General features: G+C 40.7%; 2 protein-coding genes across 4 annotated transcripts in view; one reads left to right on the top strand and one right to left on the bottom strand.

Moving 5' to 3' along the window:
- The window catches only part of BMP2K (BMP2 inducible kinase), a 143,873-nt gene that overhangs the window by 112,928 nt on the left and 14,314 nt on the right, over positions 1–16,631 (top strand). For all 3 annotated transcript variants that reach the window (XM_045284001.1, XM_004703217.2, XM_045284002.1), the window contains one exon: positions 14,269–15,751. In XM_045284001.1, the coding sequence (XP_045139936.1) occupies positions 14,269–15,704 (1,436 nt within the window). In that variant the 3' untranslated portion in view covers positions 15,705–15,751. The remainder of the gene's footprint in view (positions 1–14,268; positions 15,752–16,631) is intronic.
- PAQR3 (progestin and adipoQ receptor family member 3) overlaps positions 12,389–16,631 on the bottom strand; it is a 30,483-nt gene continuing 26,240 nt past the window's right edge. The window contains exon 8 of the transcript XR_006679473.1: positions 12,389–15,734. The gene's annotated coding sequence lies outside the window, so the exon portion shown is untranslated. The remainder of the gene's footprint in view (positions 15,735–16,631) is intronic.

Raw genomic sequence — 16,631 nt, 5'->3', positions numbered from 1 at the left:
GGTAGCTGGGCACCATCAGCTTTCTTCACCACACTTGCTTGTGCACCCATTGTCTTCAATGACTTCAGGTGTTATATCTTTTGGTAGCCAAGCACTATATATGTTTGGTAGCCAAGCACTTTCTTCACCATCCGCTTTGTGCACCCATTGTCTTCAGCGATTGTGCCAGGCAGGTGAGCATCTCAGATTGCTGAATTGTTAAAACAAAGTGTTCTTGTGTTGAGGGGAGTACCTATAGCACGGACTGCTTTAATGAACATCCACAACTTCTGAAACATAAAATTTTTATGAGATGTTAAAAGTATTTGAAGAATTCAATTGACATTTAGGCCACATTAATTAGACCACTGAAGTAGTAAATATTTTATTTTTCATTTTTATTTAAGTATGGTGAACATCCCTTACTCTTTCAACCCCAAACTTACTTTGTGGGTATTATTATTTAATAGGAAGTTAACGAATCTAAGTCTGAGGACAGTCACTGTAGTATCTAAAGCAATTATTTGTTGGAACATAAAATTTTTACACAGGAAAATTGTCGGTCCAAATGATGGGTCATTTTACAAGCCCTTTTCTCTATGCCTTAGTCCAGCATCTAATTATTTATGATAACTAATTTTATATGTGCATTTATGTATGTATGTATGCATATTTATCTTAATATGTAAGATACTCATTATAAAAGGATGTGATCAATGATAGTTCTAATTGATTTAATCCACCTGTAGATATAAATGAAATAGACTCTGAGGGGATTGGTGGCTTGCTTAAAGATTAAAGCTGGAAGGCAGCTACTTGGCCAATTGACTGGAAGAGATCCATTCCAAAGGTGACCCAGCAGAATGTGCAAATTAAAGAACAATGTCATTGGAATCACATGCAAATAAAAGTTGCTGAAGATCATCCACCAACAGTTTCAAGTACACTGACAAGGAGCTGCCAGAAAGTTTCAGGCCAGATTCAGAAGAGGATGTGGAAAAAGGTTATTGATGATGTCAGATATATCTTGGCTGAAAACAGGGAATATAAAAATGTTTACTTACAAAGGCTTTTGACTGTGTGGATCATAAACTGTGGGCAACTTGAGAATGGGAATTCCAGAACACTGTGCTCATGCAGAACCTGTACATGGTTTATGAGGCAGCTGTGCACATAGAAGAAGGGCTTATTGCATGGTTTAAAAATCAGGAAAAGTGTGTGTCAGGGTTGTAGCCTTTCACCATACTTACTCAATCTGTATGTTGATAATTAAAGTAATCAGAGAATCTGGATTATATGAAGAAAAATGTGGCATCAGGAATGGAGGACGGCTTATTAACAACCTGCAATATTAGATGACACAAACTTGCTTGCTGAAAGTGAAGAGGATTTGAAGCACTTGCTAATGAAGATCAAGGATCGCAACCTTCGGTATGGATTACAACCCAGTGTAAAGAATACCAAAAGCCTCACAACAAGACCAATAGGTAACGTGATAGAGAAAAGATTGACATTTTGAAGAGTTTTGTTTTGCTTGGATCCACAATCGATGCTTTCGGAAGCAGTAGTCAAGAGATTAAATTACTCATTGCATCAGGTAAATCTGCTGCATTAAAAGTGTTGAGAAGCACTTTGAGGACTTATACTTTGAGGACTAAGGTGCGCTCGAACCCATGGAATTTTCAGGCGCCTCATGTATGTGAAAGTTGGAGATAGTAAATAGACCAAGGCAGAATCGATTCATTTGAATTGTGCTTGTGAAGAATATTGAAAGTATCATAGATTATCAGAAAAACAACAAATCTATCTTGGAAGAAGTACAGCCAGAGTACTTCTTAGAGGCAAAGGTAGGGGAGACTTTGTGTCACATAATTTGGGCATGTTGTCAGGAGAGACCAATCCCCAGAGAAGGCTGTCATGGTTGGTAAAGTGGAAGGGCAGGGAAAAGGAGGAAGGCTCTCCATGAAATGAAGTGTTAGCAGTGGCTTCAAAAATGCCTCCCAGCATAAGAACAATTGTGAGGATGGTGCAGGACTGAGGAGCGTTTCGTTCTGCTGGACAGTAGGTCGCTCATGAATTGGCACCAACTCGATGGCGCCAAGCAACAGCAGTGCCATGTGTCAGTGAGCACACGTCTGTGACTCCAAAGTTTACTGTCTGAACACACCCCTCATCACTTATTAATTACTTTTTTATCTGATGTTTTGTATTTACTGTAGTGTAACAAGAAATTCATCCAACTATTTTTATATGGACGTTGACAGGACAAGTGTGGAGGTGTGAGGTCAGGGTAATGCTGGCTCTGAAGGTTAAGGCCATGTGTCATCATGGCTGGAGTGCGAGACACAGTGGTTTGACAGTTTTATAGTGACATAATTTGGCAACTATATAGTTGGTAGTTAAGGAGTGACATAGGCCTCATCCATCTTGTGGTCTGATAGAGACATTCTCCATTTTTGCTAACACTGATTTTGCATGATGACCTGATTTTGGAATGTAACCCTGTCAAGTAAGGAAGAGTGTAGTAGCAATACAAGTGAAAATATTCAGTGACCTGTTTTAGACCAAAATAGTAATGACATAATAGAAATGTCAATTTTAAAATATTTTTTAACTGGCTGGGAAATACTGTTCATAACAAAGATGATTCTCTTCTTTTACTCTTGGTCTGCCTTTAGAATAATAATACAGATTTTGATAAAACCTTCTCCTAATCCATTCACCCTTGGCCCTGACAAGGAAACTTGCTGAGAAATGATGGCAAGCAGTCTGCTACCAATTGAAAAGGAGTGCTGAAATCTCACCCTCCCTCTGACCCTGCATGGGGAAACAACAAAGGCATGTACTTACAGTAGCAGTTTCAAGCCATTCATTTTCCAGAATCCGATAGCTAAGAAATGAACAACAAAATTCTCTTGGAATGGGAAGCATCTTAAAATGATTAAAAATGCAACACCTGTTTTTTGACTAAAATTTTGTAAAAAGTAAAAACTGCCCTCTAGGAGATGGAAACCTGCCTAGAAGGGTAATAGTACAATTTTTTTTTAAAGATTAAAAATAAAACTGCTGTCATCTAGGAAATCCCAACCCATAGCAACCCTAAAGAACAAAGTAGAGCTGCCCCATTGGGTTTTCAAGGCTGTAAGTCATTATAGATGCAGACTGCCTTTTCTTTCTCAGGGAGCAGATGGTGCGTTTAAACTTCCAACCTGTCTGTTAGCAGCCAAGTGTTGAACTGCAAATACCATCAAAGCACCTGGTTTTCTGACTCACAGTGATTCTCATAAGGTTTCTGAGGCTGTGAATCTTTATAGGAGCAGGCAACGTCTTCTTTCTCCCATGGAGCTACCTCTGGTTTGAACCACCAACCTTGTAGTTAACAAACCAAATGCTTACCTGGCAATGCCACTGGTACTCATGGTATTAAGAAGAGCGTGGTGTTGTAAACCTGTCTAAAATCTTTTATTTTTGGTATAGTCTACTAAGATTCACCTATCCATTTATGAATATATTTATGATTCATTTAAAATAGTGTGGGATTAATTGGAAGCTCTTCATCTACATTTTGTTTAAAAGCATGCCACAATAAATATATGAAAATATAACTTGAGAAATGTCATTTTGGACATTGTCCACAGATTTTGACCTTAGACTGTGCAAGACTATGATGTTCTTGACTTTTTCACACCCCAAAATTGCCTTTTATAACAACTCATAAGCATAGACTAGGTACAATTTTGTGCCTTTGCATTTGGATACCCGCTTTGCCCAGAACTCTCTGTGAAGAGACTTTGTTCCTGTGCTGTGGTGCTCTTGGCCAAATTCCACTGACCGTAGATGGAAGGTTTTTTTCTAGACGCTCACTTCTCTTTCATCGTTTGTTATTTGTCCATTTGACAGCATGTGCTTGTGTCTTCAAAAACCCTTTCTTGTGAATGGTGTGAGGATTTCCAGTTAGATCATCTTTTCTTTTTTATTCAACAAGTTATCAACCTCCTAACGGTTTGCCCCATTTCTTTGTAGTTGGGTTTTCAAGTGTGGTTTTTATAAGATAGGGTGAAATTTTGCCAGTGATGATATGCCCTTGGTTTAGTTGTAGAGTTTACAGATGAGCGTTTTAAACATTTGAAACCAAACACAAGTCATCTGCAGAGAAGCTACTAGCTTTGGTGTGTATAGCCTCAAATTTGGACAAGCTATTCAGCTTTTTCAGGTCTCTGATTCCTATGTGTAGAAAGATAAAGGACTAAATCTCAATATCTTTTTAAAAAAAATCATATTTTGGGAGCTCTTACAGATGTCATAACATTCTATAATTAAAATAGATCAGGCATAATTGTGCATATGCTACTACAGTCAGTTACAGAACTTTTTTCTTCTTCTTGAACTCTTTGATATCAGCTCCTGTTTATCCCCTCCTTTTCTCATCCTTCCCCCCGGAACCTTTGTTGTTCTTTATTATTACTCCGTTATATATTTATTTATTTAGCCATATTTTACCCTACACAATATATCCATTCACCTACAGTTCTTTTATTTACTCCTTTGGAGTGGGGTTATACAGCACTGCTATCACGGGTCTGTTGCACTCTTCTCTGGGTTTGCCCCCATGTGGAAGCACATCTCTGAGATGCAATTACAGCACTGAAAGAAAATTGGAAAAAGAGGAGAGAAAACCAAAGGCTGAGTTTTGAGTGGAAATAATGCCTATCTTTGAAGTGGAGTATGGATACGATGATAATGATCTGACAAGGAAAGCAAGAAGGAAAATTTGAAAGATGTGCTTTATAAGACTAAAGAGAAAAAAGATCATAGCAAAGCTTACAGAGCATTTTCATCCAGATCTGGTGTGGGTATCAAATGGTCAAGTGTTAGGGACAACACATTAGGGATGTATACGTTACGGATGTATGAGCACCCATTGACACTAAATATATACACTGAACAACATCGTTACCTGTTCCCTCTTTAAATGATTCTCAGTACTATTAGAAGTGCATAGTATGCACCCCACAAATAGTCATGAAATGATGAATACAAGTGGAAATAAAGTTATTATAAAATCACAGAACCTTTTATTAAACAAACATATTAAAACGTGAAAGTTATTGTTTCTTGACATATCCTCCTTTTAGGTTTATACACTTTCAGAGGCAATGTTTCTCGCTCTCAACTAACCATAGATGTGAAGGTTTGTTTCTAGACTCAATTCTGTTCCATTAACTCTTCCCTAAAGAGTCTTGTACTCTTCAGTTTATACCATATCTAAACAGCAGAACAGCAATTTGCTTCTTAAAAAAAAGTTTTATTGAGCTATAATTAACACATCATACAATTCAATAGTTTAGTCAAGGGTTGTGCAATTTTTTTGTTTGTTTTGTTTTATTAAATCATTTTATTGGGGGCTCATACAACTCAACACAATCCATACATACATCCATTGTGTCAAGCACATTTGTACATTCGTTGCCCTCATCATTCTTAAAACATTTGCTCTCCACTTAAGTCCTTGGCATCAGCTCCTCCTTTCCCCCCTTTCCTCCCTGTTCCCCCTTTCCCTCATGAACTCTTGATAGTTTATAAATTATTATTTTGTCATCTCTTACACTGTCCAGTGTCTTCCTTCACCCACTTTTCTGTTGTCTGTCCTCCAGGGAGGAGGTTATACGTAGATTCCTGTAATCAGTTCCCGCTTTCCAGCCCACCCCACCCTCCCTCCACCTTCCCGGTATCGCCACTCTCACCACTGGTCCTGAAGGGATCATCTGTCCTGGATTCCCTGTGTTTCAAGTTCCTATATGTCTCAGTGTACACTCTCTGGTCTACCCAGATTTATAAAGTAGAATTGGGATCATGATAGTGGTGGTGGGGGGGGGCGGCTAGCATTTAGGAACTAGAGGAAAGTTGTATGTTTCTTCGCTGCTACACTGCACCCTGACTGGCTCATCTCCTTCCCACAACCCTCTCCTAAGAGGATGTCTAGATGCCTACAGATGAGCTTTGGGTCCCCCCTCCACACTCCCCCTTATTTACAAAATGATTTTTTTTGTTCTTTGATGCCTGATATCTGATCCTTTCAACATCTTGTGATGATCATACAGGCTGGTGTGCTTCTTCCATTTGGGCTTTGTTGCTTCTCAGCTAGATGGCCACTTGTTTACCTTGAAGCCTTTTAAACCCCAGGCGCTATATCTTTTGATAGCTGGGCACCATCAGCTTTCTTCACCACATTTGCTTATGTACTCGCTTTGTCTTCAGCAATCATGTCAGGAAGGTAAGCATCATGGAATGCCATTTTAATAGAACCAAGTATTATTGATTTGAGGGAGTACTTGAGTGGAGGCCCAATGTCCAACTGCTACCTTAATACTAAACCTATAAATATATGGACATAGATCGATTACCTATCCTCATATATAAATATATTTATATATGTACATGCCTGTATTTAGACCTCTATAAATGCCCTGTACCTCCTAATTCTTTCCTCTATTTCCTTTTACTTTACTTTTGCCCTACTATCATGCTCAGCCTTCATTTGATTTACAATAATTCCTCTTGGTTACATTACTCTTGATCATGCCCTACCAGGCCACCTACACCCTCCTCACCACCGATTTGGATCACTTGTTGTTCCCTTGTCCCTGGGTTTGTTAACACCACTTAAGGGTTGTGCAGTTAACACCACAATCAACTTTGGAAAATTTTCTTTCTTCCACACAATGATGATGACTCCCCATTTTCCCCATCCTCCATTCTGTGTTCCCAGAAAATTGTGATTTCCATTATTGCCTTCATAAGTCCACCCATCCTGGCTCCTCTGTATAGAAAAACATGGAACTCCAATCATGTCTTATTTCAATGTTCATTGAGTTTGGGACCAAAAAGAAGTCAGAAGGGACAAGATCAGGGTACATAGGGTGGATTGGGTAAGGAGGGCTTCCCAATGGCATTCTCGTGGGACAGCCCATGCTAATCTCGAAGAATGTGCAGGTGCATTTTTGTGATGGGGAAAAACCAATTCTTTGGCATAACTTTCCTGCTGTTTTTCTCACCAATGCAATTTTCAATATTGTGGGTTTTTCATAGAAAGTCTATGAAGATGAACCCTTTGTAATCCCACAAAAGTCACATGGTCTTCTGAATTGACTTTTCTGCCTTGAATATAAGTGGCCTAGCAGATCCTCTCAGAAGCCATTGTTTGATTGGAGCTTGTCTTTGAAGGCAGCGTCATAAGACTGGTGTGTGTATTTCACTGAGCATTTAGGTGTGGTCATCCACTGACTGCAGAGTCAAGGTTAAATGCATAAACCTATATATGTCTGGAACTGGAACCCTGCCACTAATACCATAGACTTACCCAGGAATAGTAGCAATAATAATAATAAATAGTGAGACACTTAGTAATGCCTGATTCCAAATGGGACATCGGTCCCCCCAAATCATTTCCCGTTAGTGTTCTCTACTGGTGCAAGAGGTAAAGTATGTTACATAGTTTTAGCTAATTGGTAAACAAATGGTTAATTCAGTACTTCACTTCTCTAGTAAATGCTTATTTGAATGAATTTGACAGTAATGCAACTGAATTTATGTGTGCAAAGAAATATCAGTCCCCTAGACACTATTTGCATAGGAAACTAGCGTGTTGCAGTTATGTAACTGACCAAAAAATTTTATTTGTGTGAAAACTGTAGGGATCTTCTATTGCTACAACATCTTTTAGATTTTAGAGCAATACTTGAGATTTCCCTGAGATCACTTACATGTCACATAAGAGAAGTTAAGGTGTGAGATATACTGCAAGGTTAGTGGTTCAAACCTGTAACAGTTGCTCTGTGGGAGAATGGTGAGGCTGTCTGCTCCCATAAAGATTTGCAGGCTCGGAAACCCTGTGTAGGATCACTGTGAGTCAGAATATGGCTGTGAGTAACCCAGTGTTGCCATTCGTAATCATTTATCCAACACTACACTGTCCATTGGCTCTGAATGGATTTGGGCTGTTTCCAGCCATCAAGCCCAACTTCAAAAGATGAGGATGTAACTATTTGATTCAGATAATGGCATCTATTTGAAGGAGAGAGTTGAAAGAAACTTTAGGTTTTAGGAGACCTGGTCTAAGTTTTTCTTTCTGTTTAGTAAATATATACCCTGTTATAATATCAGTTCTCTGCAGATAAAGAATGAGACCATTATTAAATATGTAAGCTTTAAATTCACTTCCAGTTTTTATAGCCTGTAAGTTAGTGGTTGTCAACCTTCCTAATGCCTTGACCCTTTAATACAGTTTCTCATGTTGTGGTGACCCCCTACCATAAAATTATTTTCATTGCTATTTCATAATTGTCATTTTGCTACTGTTACGAATTGGGCCACCCTTGCAAAAGGGTCGTTCGACCCTCTTTGTTCACGACCCACAGGTTAAGAACCATTGCTGGGAAGGCTAGCTAGGCATGAGTCAGAATTAACCTGATAGCAACTAATGACAGTGGGGTCTGAAAGCAGGAAAATAATTCAAATGGAATCTTTGAAAAGATTTGTTCTTTTCTAAAAGGCATGTGGGAGTGGGGTCTTGTTAACTCCGTATATGAACTTCTTTGGAAGCATTTTCTTTCCATATTTTACTCATAAGTAAGTGGAATATGTGACTGCTTTAACTAATGGCCCTATCGGTTCATTATTGGAGTAACAGTGTTTGAAATAATGGCTCTCAAGTGATGAACACTTTTGCTAAGGTTTTTGTTTTTAAATTTATAGATCCTACATGATTACATTGATTTCCAGAATCAAGTGGGTTGGTTTTTTTTCCCTTCAGGACAGGTGCTATTAAATAACAGCTAGCCTTAATCTTCGTGATTCAAATGCAACTTGCTAATACTCTCAAGGTACAAAACAAAAAATGTTATCCTAACTAGAAGCATCAAAACATCAGCCTACCTTACTTAGTTTAATGAAGGAGGAGTGTCCCATTTAGAGCCAAAAGGGAAAAAAATGCTAATATGTGAAATAATACATATTAATACAACAAATTGCAAAGATGTGTGTCACTGAGGTGTGATCATGAGCACATTCTCTTGATTACAAAGCTGCTTGTTAATGTGGCAGGTACAAGATTCTGATGCTTATTTGATTGACTATGATAGTATTTAAAGAGCTAATTGGAATCCTCCCAGCTGCTCCATGAGGGATAAACTTGAAGATATGCTACTGAAAAGGTTACAGCCAAGGAAAGAGTAGAACTGCTGTGAGTCAACTCACTAGCACCTTAGCTCCACAGGTGTCTGCAAGCTTACTAAATTATGGGGATTCCTGGGATGTAGGAGATACTGAATGATAAGGAGACATGTTTAGGCCATACTCCTGTGAAATTAACTTAAGCAGTGAAATTCCATAGTAAATCAAATGTTGAATGTATTGTTTTAGCCAACAACACTGGGAAGAAGCAATTGGACACTAGAGAAGCAAATAGAAAATCTTATATTTTTCAATTTAATTTTTTATTAACAGGATTTTGTTGAGGCAGAAAAAGGTTTTTAAAAGTTTGTGGCACACTTAGCTGTGAAGTCAAACTCCTAGGCATCCATTGTATATTTTTTTACAGTCTTTAGGGCCTATGTAACAGGGTTAAAAACCCCCATGCTATTTTGTGTGTAACTCCCATTTCTTCTTTAGCTCTTCCAGTGTCCCTACGAGGAAAGGCTGATTACCATTGCTACAGATAGGGACAGCTATCTAGGAGTGTTGTTACGTGCTTCCTGGCTGGCAGTTACCATTTGGGATTTGGACAGTGTGACCTACAGTGGGCTCTAGAGTGCCTAACACCAGGAGAGAGGCTCATTGCTGCTCTTGACGCTTGCTATTCTTGAAACTACACAGAAAAATAGAGAATGTTAAGATGGATTACATGAAGATAGAAGGGATAAAAAAGTTTTCATTGTGTATTTTCTTCCTTTTTTTCAGTTTTGTAAAGGGGAGACAGCAAAAGAAAGCCAGTCCACCCACACCAACACAGAAGAAATAAATTCCCTTTTCGGGACTACAGATCATCATGTGTGTGCTTCCTTGCTCCCTTTGAACTCGGTCCTTTTTGATTTCTCAAATATAGCCATTTGAAAATCAGAGAGCTTCCAGGACCGCAAATGCACCCTAGTAATGTGACAATGGACATTTGCTTGCTTCCTTGTTCCTAAGGTGGATCTGAATGGCCCTTGTCCCTTCCTCCCACATACTTTCTCCTACTGTTACTCCTGTAAACTGAGTCCCCCAGTGTTGCTAGGGGTTAGAATACGATCGAGTAGTTCAGTTTATTGAGTGCTTTATTATGGACCGCACTGTTGAAAGGCCTTCCTATCTGTTAATCTTTACAACAACCTGTTATAGTAGACCCTGCCTTTACCTCCATTTTAAAAATGAGGGTTGTATATACTATGATTTTTGTCAGGGATTATTAGTGAATTAACTTTATTAGTGGTAAGTCAAAGGGATGAGCAGGAAATGAGTAATGTAAAATTGATATTGAAAAAGGAGGGTTTTATTTTTACTTTATCCCTCAAGGAAAAATATATGGTATATTTAAAAATATGTAATTCTGGAAGGTCTACACGTCAATGTAAATTAGTTGATCTTGTTTATCAGAATTAAAGGTGGACTGTATTGATATCTAGGAGCCCTGGTGGCATAGTGATTGTGTATAAGGGTTCAAAACCACATGCTGCTCCGAGGGAGCTCCTGTAAAAAGGTACAGTCTCAGAAACTCACAGGGGCAGTTCTACCCTGTCCTATAAGGTCGCTGTAAGTCGGGATCATCTTGGTCGTAGTGAGTGATGCTGTTATCCAGAAAGATGCACTAAAGGTGGTAAGTGGGGGGAATCCACCAAAGTATATTCATGCTGAACCCCCAAAAAGGAAAAAAGACCTGTCATTGGATCTGAAGCTCAGAGAAACTAACCAAGGGCAAACAGGTTGAGAAGTCGAAAGTGATAGTTCTAGACAATCTAGGATGATAAACAGAAGGATGGAAAAATCAGACGTGATCTTTGAGTGGGAACAGAAGCTTATTTGGCCCTAAGGTGTTTCACAAGCCCTAGAAATGGACATTTTCTTGTGGGAGTTGTAGAGCAGCATTTTATGGGAGAAGAACTTGCTGCATAATTGTTGTAAAGGTTAACCCATGCAACCTGTAAACAAGGTTAATTGTAACAAATTGGGAAGTCCAGGTTTTATACTGTTAAGCAGGTTCTTTTGCCTAGGACTCCTCAGCATTGTACTTTGATGAGCATTTTCTAGTAGTGGGGGTAAAAGGAAGAACACAGTAGTTCAGAAATGCAGCTGGCTGAGTCCACAGACCTGTTGGTTTATGGTTCCTGTTGGGTGTGTGAATAGTGGTTTGCACCACCAATGATAAGCAGTATTACAGTGGACAGTGGCTAGTGGGTCCAGGAGTAGGCAGGTGGTTTCTGTAGGAGGGAAACAGTTTAAGATTGATCCTAGAGAAAGTATCCCAGAATGAAGGGTCATTACAAGTATTTGGGAACCATTACATATTTTGCTCTAGAGTTAAAAAATTCATGACAATACAGTCTATGGTTAATCTAAAAGCAATCTATTTTTAATCTCAGAAGAATGCTATCCATGGAGAAGTCAAACTTGCGAGTCTGCATTTTACTTGGTTATCATGTTAGACGTCAAGATGAGCCTATTTATACATTTAATAGATAGACTGCACATAACCTCTGGCTGACTTTACAGGTGTGATACATTAATAATGGATGAAGATTATATTTGTATTGATGTATAACCTGACTGGATTCTCCTCTCCTCCTCTCCTAGCTGTCCCACTAGCTGCCTCCCATTACTCTCACTACTCTCCACTACTGTCTGCAGATGCTGACAAAGCCTAAGTTATTTTCTGCCCGTAGTTCATGGAATGTCTTCGCAACCTCCAGCTCAGTTGTCGAATACCCACCCGATGACTCTCTTACCTCTCTGGCTTCTGTGACATTGCACCATCCCAGGCTTGGGCCACCTTGCTGCCTGCTACTTGTCATTTTGCTTTGTGGCCTCCTCTTCCTCTGCTGACTTCTATGTTTTACGCAAGGGCTCGGCTCTGGACCCTCTTCTCTGCTTATTCTCAGTGATCTCCAAGTCAACTGGCTCTCTCTACACCCACATATTAACCATTGAGCTTAAGTCACAGGTATCTTAAGTGTTTTAAATGTCTCACACACACCTCAAGTTCAGTGTGCCCCAAACCAAATTCTTGATAACTCCCTTCATTTCCCAACGTGCTCTTTTCTGTGTTATGCTGGTGTAGTGGTTACCCATGGGGCTGCTAACTGAAAGCAACCTTCTCTCTGGGAAAAAGACGAGGCTTTCTACTCCTATGAAGTTAGTTTCAGAAACTCAGTGGGTAGTGGTTCCAATGAGTTGGCATTGACTTGATGGTAGTGAATTTGGTTTTTGGTTTGGTGTTAATGGTACCTGCCACCATCCATCTTTAATTTAAATGCAATCATTAATTCTCTTTTGCACTCCTCAATTCTTTCTTCCACCATCCTCATCTAGGCCACTGTCACATCAACTTGAATCACTGTACAGCCCTCTTCCCTTGCCTGGTATCCTCACTTTTGTGCCCCCCCGGCATCTTTTAAAAACTATCAATTTGATCATGGCATCCTTCTGTAAAGCCTGTAATGGTTTCCTATGACATAGATGGCTTTCAGGGACCTCTGTGGTCTGGCCCTTTCTTGTTCTTGTACTCCCTTGCTCACAATGCTCCGGCTGCTTTCAGCCCCTCCTATCTGCCAGCCTCCTCCTGGAATTGGCCTTCATCCTCACTGCTGCTTTGACTGCAGTCCATCTTCTGCTTGTCCTTTGCTTGGCTGGCTCCATGAAGGTGCTCAGGCTTCACCTTGGTCATGGACTCTCCTTAGTAGGTTGACATACCCATCCCCTTTCTTCCTTTCTTTCCTCATGGCTTGGTGTGTGTTTTTATTTCAGAGCACTGGCCTGGATTTGTGTTTACTCTTTTACACCTGTCTCCACCTTGTTTGTAAACTCCTTAAAGCAGAGACCATGTTAGTTTTATTCACCAATCAGTGAATACCCGACGCCATCGAATACATTTTCTCTGAGGAGTGACTCCTGGATTTGAACCACCGACCTTACAATTAGCAGTTTGGGCCTTAACTCATTGTGCTACCAGGGCTCCTTCAAGGCGGAAGTGAAAGAAAAGTCTGATAAAATCTGGCAAGAAGGAACAACAATGAAGAAGGATGATAACAGACTGAATTTTCAGAGAGAAATATTCAGAGGTATCACATGCTATAGTGTCCATGCTAATGGAGGGAAAGTAATGCCCTTTCCTTCCAAAGTAGGTAGTTTTCACACCTTCAGATTATACCCCAGCCTCAGCTAAATGCCTTGAAAATACTTGGTCTTAGTCAAAGGAAGGGAAGAGATGAGACTACGTGGTTGGATCAATACAAATCAATCAGTCTCTGGAAAAGCAATGCAGTATATGCACATGTTGTGAGCCTGTATTTGTTCATGTAATATACCATCTTTTTGTATTATACTATACAGTGATACTACTCAGTGAAGTTGTAAAGCTGTTGTAACATGCTGATGGTTACTCTTTTTTTTTTTTAAGGCTGCATGCCTTTAATGTCATGTCAGTAGTAGAGACACAATAGTTTGAAGAATAGCTATTATCTAGAGAAGATAGTTGTCTTTGGTATAGCCTAGTTCAATGTCTGGTTCATAGGTACTGAACGCACTCATGTTAACCAAACTTGTTAGACACTCGTTATAAAGAAAGAATTGATTGGTTTTTAAAAATTGGAGTAAACCAAGTAGATGAGCTACTTAAGCTTATTGATCTCTCTTTATGGAAAGAGTCATGATAGACTTGAAATATAAGCCGAGGGTTGCTTGGACATGAGATAGGGTATTTTTACCATATTCGTGGAATGGTATTTTTGTGGTTGGAGAAGAAAACTTGCTTATGTACTATGTTAAGAATCCTAGTTGTGGTGCTGTAATAAAATTGAGCTGTCAATGGGAGTCTTTGTTGAGTTGGCACTGTGTAGGGGACCGAGATGAGTTAGTCTCTCTGAACGAGGACCTAACCATCTAGTTGAGGGACATGTGCATTACCCAAGCCTGGGGACAAAAAAAAAAAAAGTTTTATTTGTCCCCAGACTGGTATGGGAGATTTGTAATACCTTATGGTTCAAGTGGTTTTTTTGAAGTGCAACGGAATGTTACAATACTTTTTCTTTGAACTCACAGGTTCTCCTGAAAAGAAAGCTGAGCATTTATCCAGGGCTCCAGAACACAGCACTGTCAACCCTATCAAGAATGTAAAGACAAGTCCAGTTTCTGCGGAGAACCGGACTGGGAAGAAAATGCCAGAGAATTCATCAGTACAAGGTCCGGTGCACAAAGGGAACGATGAATCTGAAAGTGACTTTGAATCAGATCCTCCTTCTCCAAAGAGCAGTGAAGAGGAAGAGCAAGAGGATGAAGACGTTCTTCAGGGAGAGCAAGGGGATTTTAATGATGATGATATTGAACCGGAAACGCTGGGCCATAGACCACTCCTTATGGATTCTGAAGAGGAAGAGGAAGAAGAAAAGCATAGTTCTGATTCTGATTATGAGCAGGCCAAAGCCAAGTACAGTGCCCGGAGCCCTGTCTACAGAGACAAGTCTGGTGGTAGACAAATCCAAGATCCCAGTGGAACACTCCTCACCCCAACCCAGCTGCCTTCCAGCGGTGGGGTGGAGACTCCCAAACAGGAGTTTGATGTCTTCGGCGCTGTCCCCTTCTTTGCCACGCGTGATCAACAACTTCCCCCAGGAGAGGACGGAACGAACCTTTCCCAGAAGACCCAGTTTCCTCCCGTAGGACACGAGCAAGAAGAATTTGATGTGTTCACCAAGGCACCCTTCAGCAAGAAGGTGAGTGCAGAGGACTGCCCGGCGGTGGGGCCAGAGGCCCATGCTCTACCTGCTTGTCCCGAAAGTGTGGATATGTTTGGCTCCACTCCTTTTCAGCCCTTCCCGGCACCAGTAAGCAAAAGTGAAAGCAACGAGGACGTGTTTGGGCTTGTGCCCTTTGAGGAAATAACTGGGAATCAGCAGCAGAAAGTCAAACAGCGGAACTTACAGAAGCTGTCCTCTCGCCAGAGGCGAACAAAACAGGACCTGTCCAAAAGTAACGGGAAGCGGCACCACGGCACACCCACCAGCACAAAGAAGACCCAGAAACCCACCTTCCGCACCCCAGAGAGAGCTCGCAGGCACAAAAAGGTGGGCCGCCGAGACTCTCAAAGTAGCAATGAATTTTTGACCATCTCGGACTCCAAGGAGAACATTAGCGTTGCCCTGACCGACAGGAAAGACCGAGGGCCTATCCTGCAGCCTGAGGAAAGTCCGCTGGACCCCTTCGGGGCCAAGCCCTTCCATCCTCCAGACCTGGCGAGGCACTCCTCACACCCTGGGCTGAGCGACCTTCTCGCCGACCACCACGCCGGCCTGCCGACGCGGCCGCGGCAGAACTCGCTACACGCCTTCCACAGCGCCGACGCCTTGAGAAGGGACGATTTCGGGGCCGTGCCCTTCACAGAGCTCGTGGTGCGCAGCATCCCTTCACATCCGCCCCAACAGTCCCCGGCCGTCGAACTAGATCCATTTGGTGCTGCTCCATTTCCTTCTAAACAGTAGATCCTTCTCATGGATTCTTGGCATTCACTCCTGTTTCAAAAACAAAAGTATGCACACAGTTCATTTTATGAGTTTGAAAAGAACATAATTTGTATAGCTCTTTATATCACTCATTCTTACAGGTCTATCAGAATAGGCCATTTAAAATAAACCAAATAGAAAAGGGAACTATTTCCACAATGTAGTAAAACTTGATGCCTCTTTTTAAAAGACTTCTGCCACGCAGGAAGAAAGGGGGCTAACTGGCCAGCTCCGATCAAGAGTGTCACTGCTGACAGGACAGCAGCGCAGCGGGGACATCTCTGTGGAAGCCTGCGGAACTCTCCTGGTTATGTAGCCACCTCACAAGGAATTGCAAAGCTGTACTGCTATTTCTGATAACAGAATGTCTCTTTTTTGGTGTGCCTCTCTATCCTAGCAGGCTCCTTCCTGAATCCAGCATTTAAAAAAGGAGGGTTATTTTGTACCTACACAGGCTGAGTTGGTCAAAAATAATCTAGTTCGCATCTGGGGAGTTCAGAGGTTTAGTCCTTCTATCTTTCTCTACCAAGCAGAGCCAGAAGTAATTGACTATTGTGCCTAAAACTCAGTCTCATTTTTATTTTTTTAAGTGCCATTAATGTGGAATATCTACGTGGAAGGCTTGAACAAAAATGAGAGATGAATTCTGATGTTTGGGCAGGGGCTGTGAAAGTGAAAACTAGAAATGAGGATAAAGGTTATATAGAAATTTTATTTCAGACAAAACTAGCTGAAATCTTGAGTTTTTATTTACAATGTAAAATCATGTGGCATAGAACTATACACTTTCTTAAATGATCACGCTCATCAGAATGTCCCCACATTGTGGACAGCAGTGATTTTCGTTAGGTTTGGAGGGCGGAATACTTTTAATACGATGCACTGAACAGTGAAACCCATAAAGCC

The sequence above is a fragment of the Echinops telfairi genome, unplaced genomic scaffold (genome assembly GCF_000313985.2).
Source record: "Echinops telfairi isolate 266 unplaced genomic scaffold, ASM31398v2 ScPeMD7_7468;HRSCAF=8506_0, whole genome shotgun sequence".
Lineage (NCBI taxonomy): Eukaryota > Metazoa > Chordata > Mammalia > Afrosoricida > Tenrecidae > Echinops > Echinops telfairi.
Note: the sequence above shows the minus strand (reverse complement) of the source record. Positions and strands in the feature narration are given on the sequence as shown.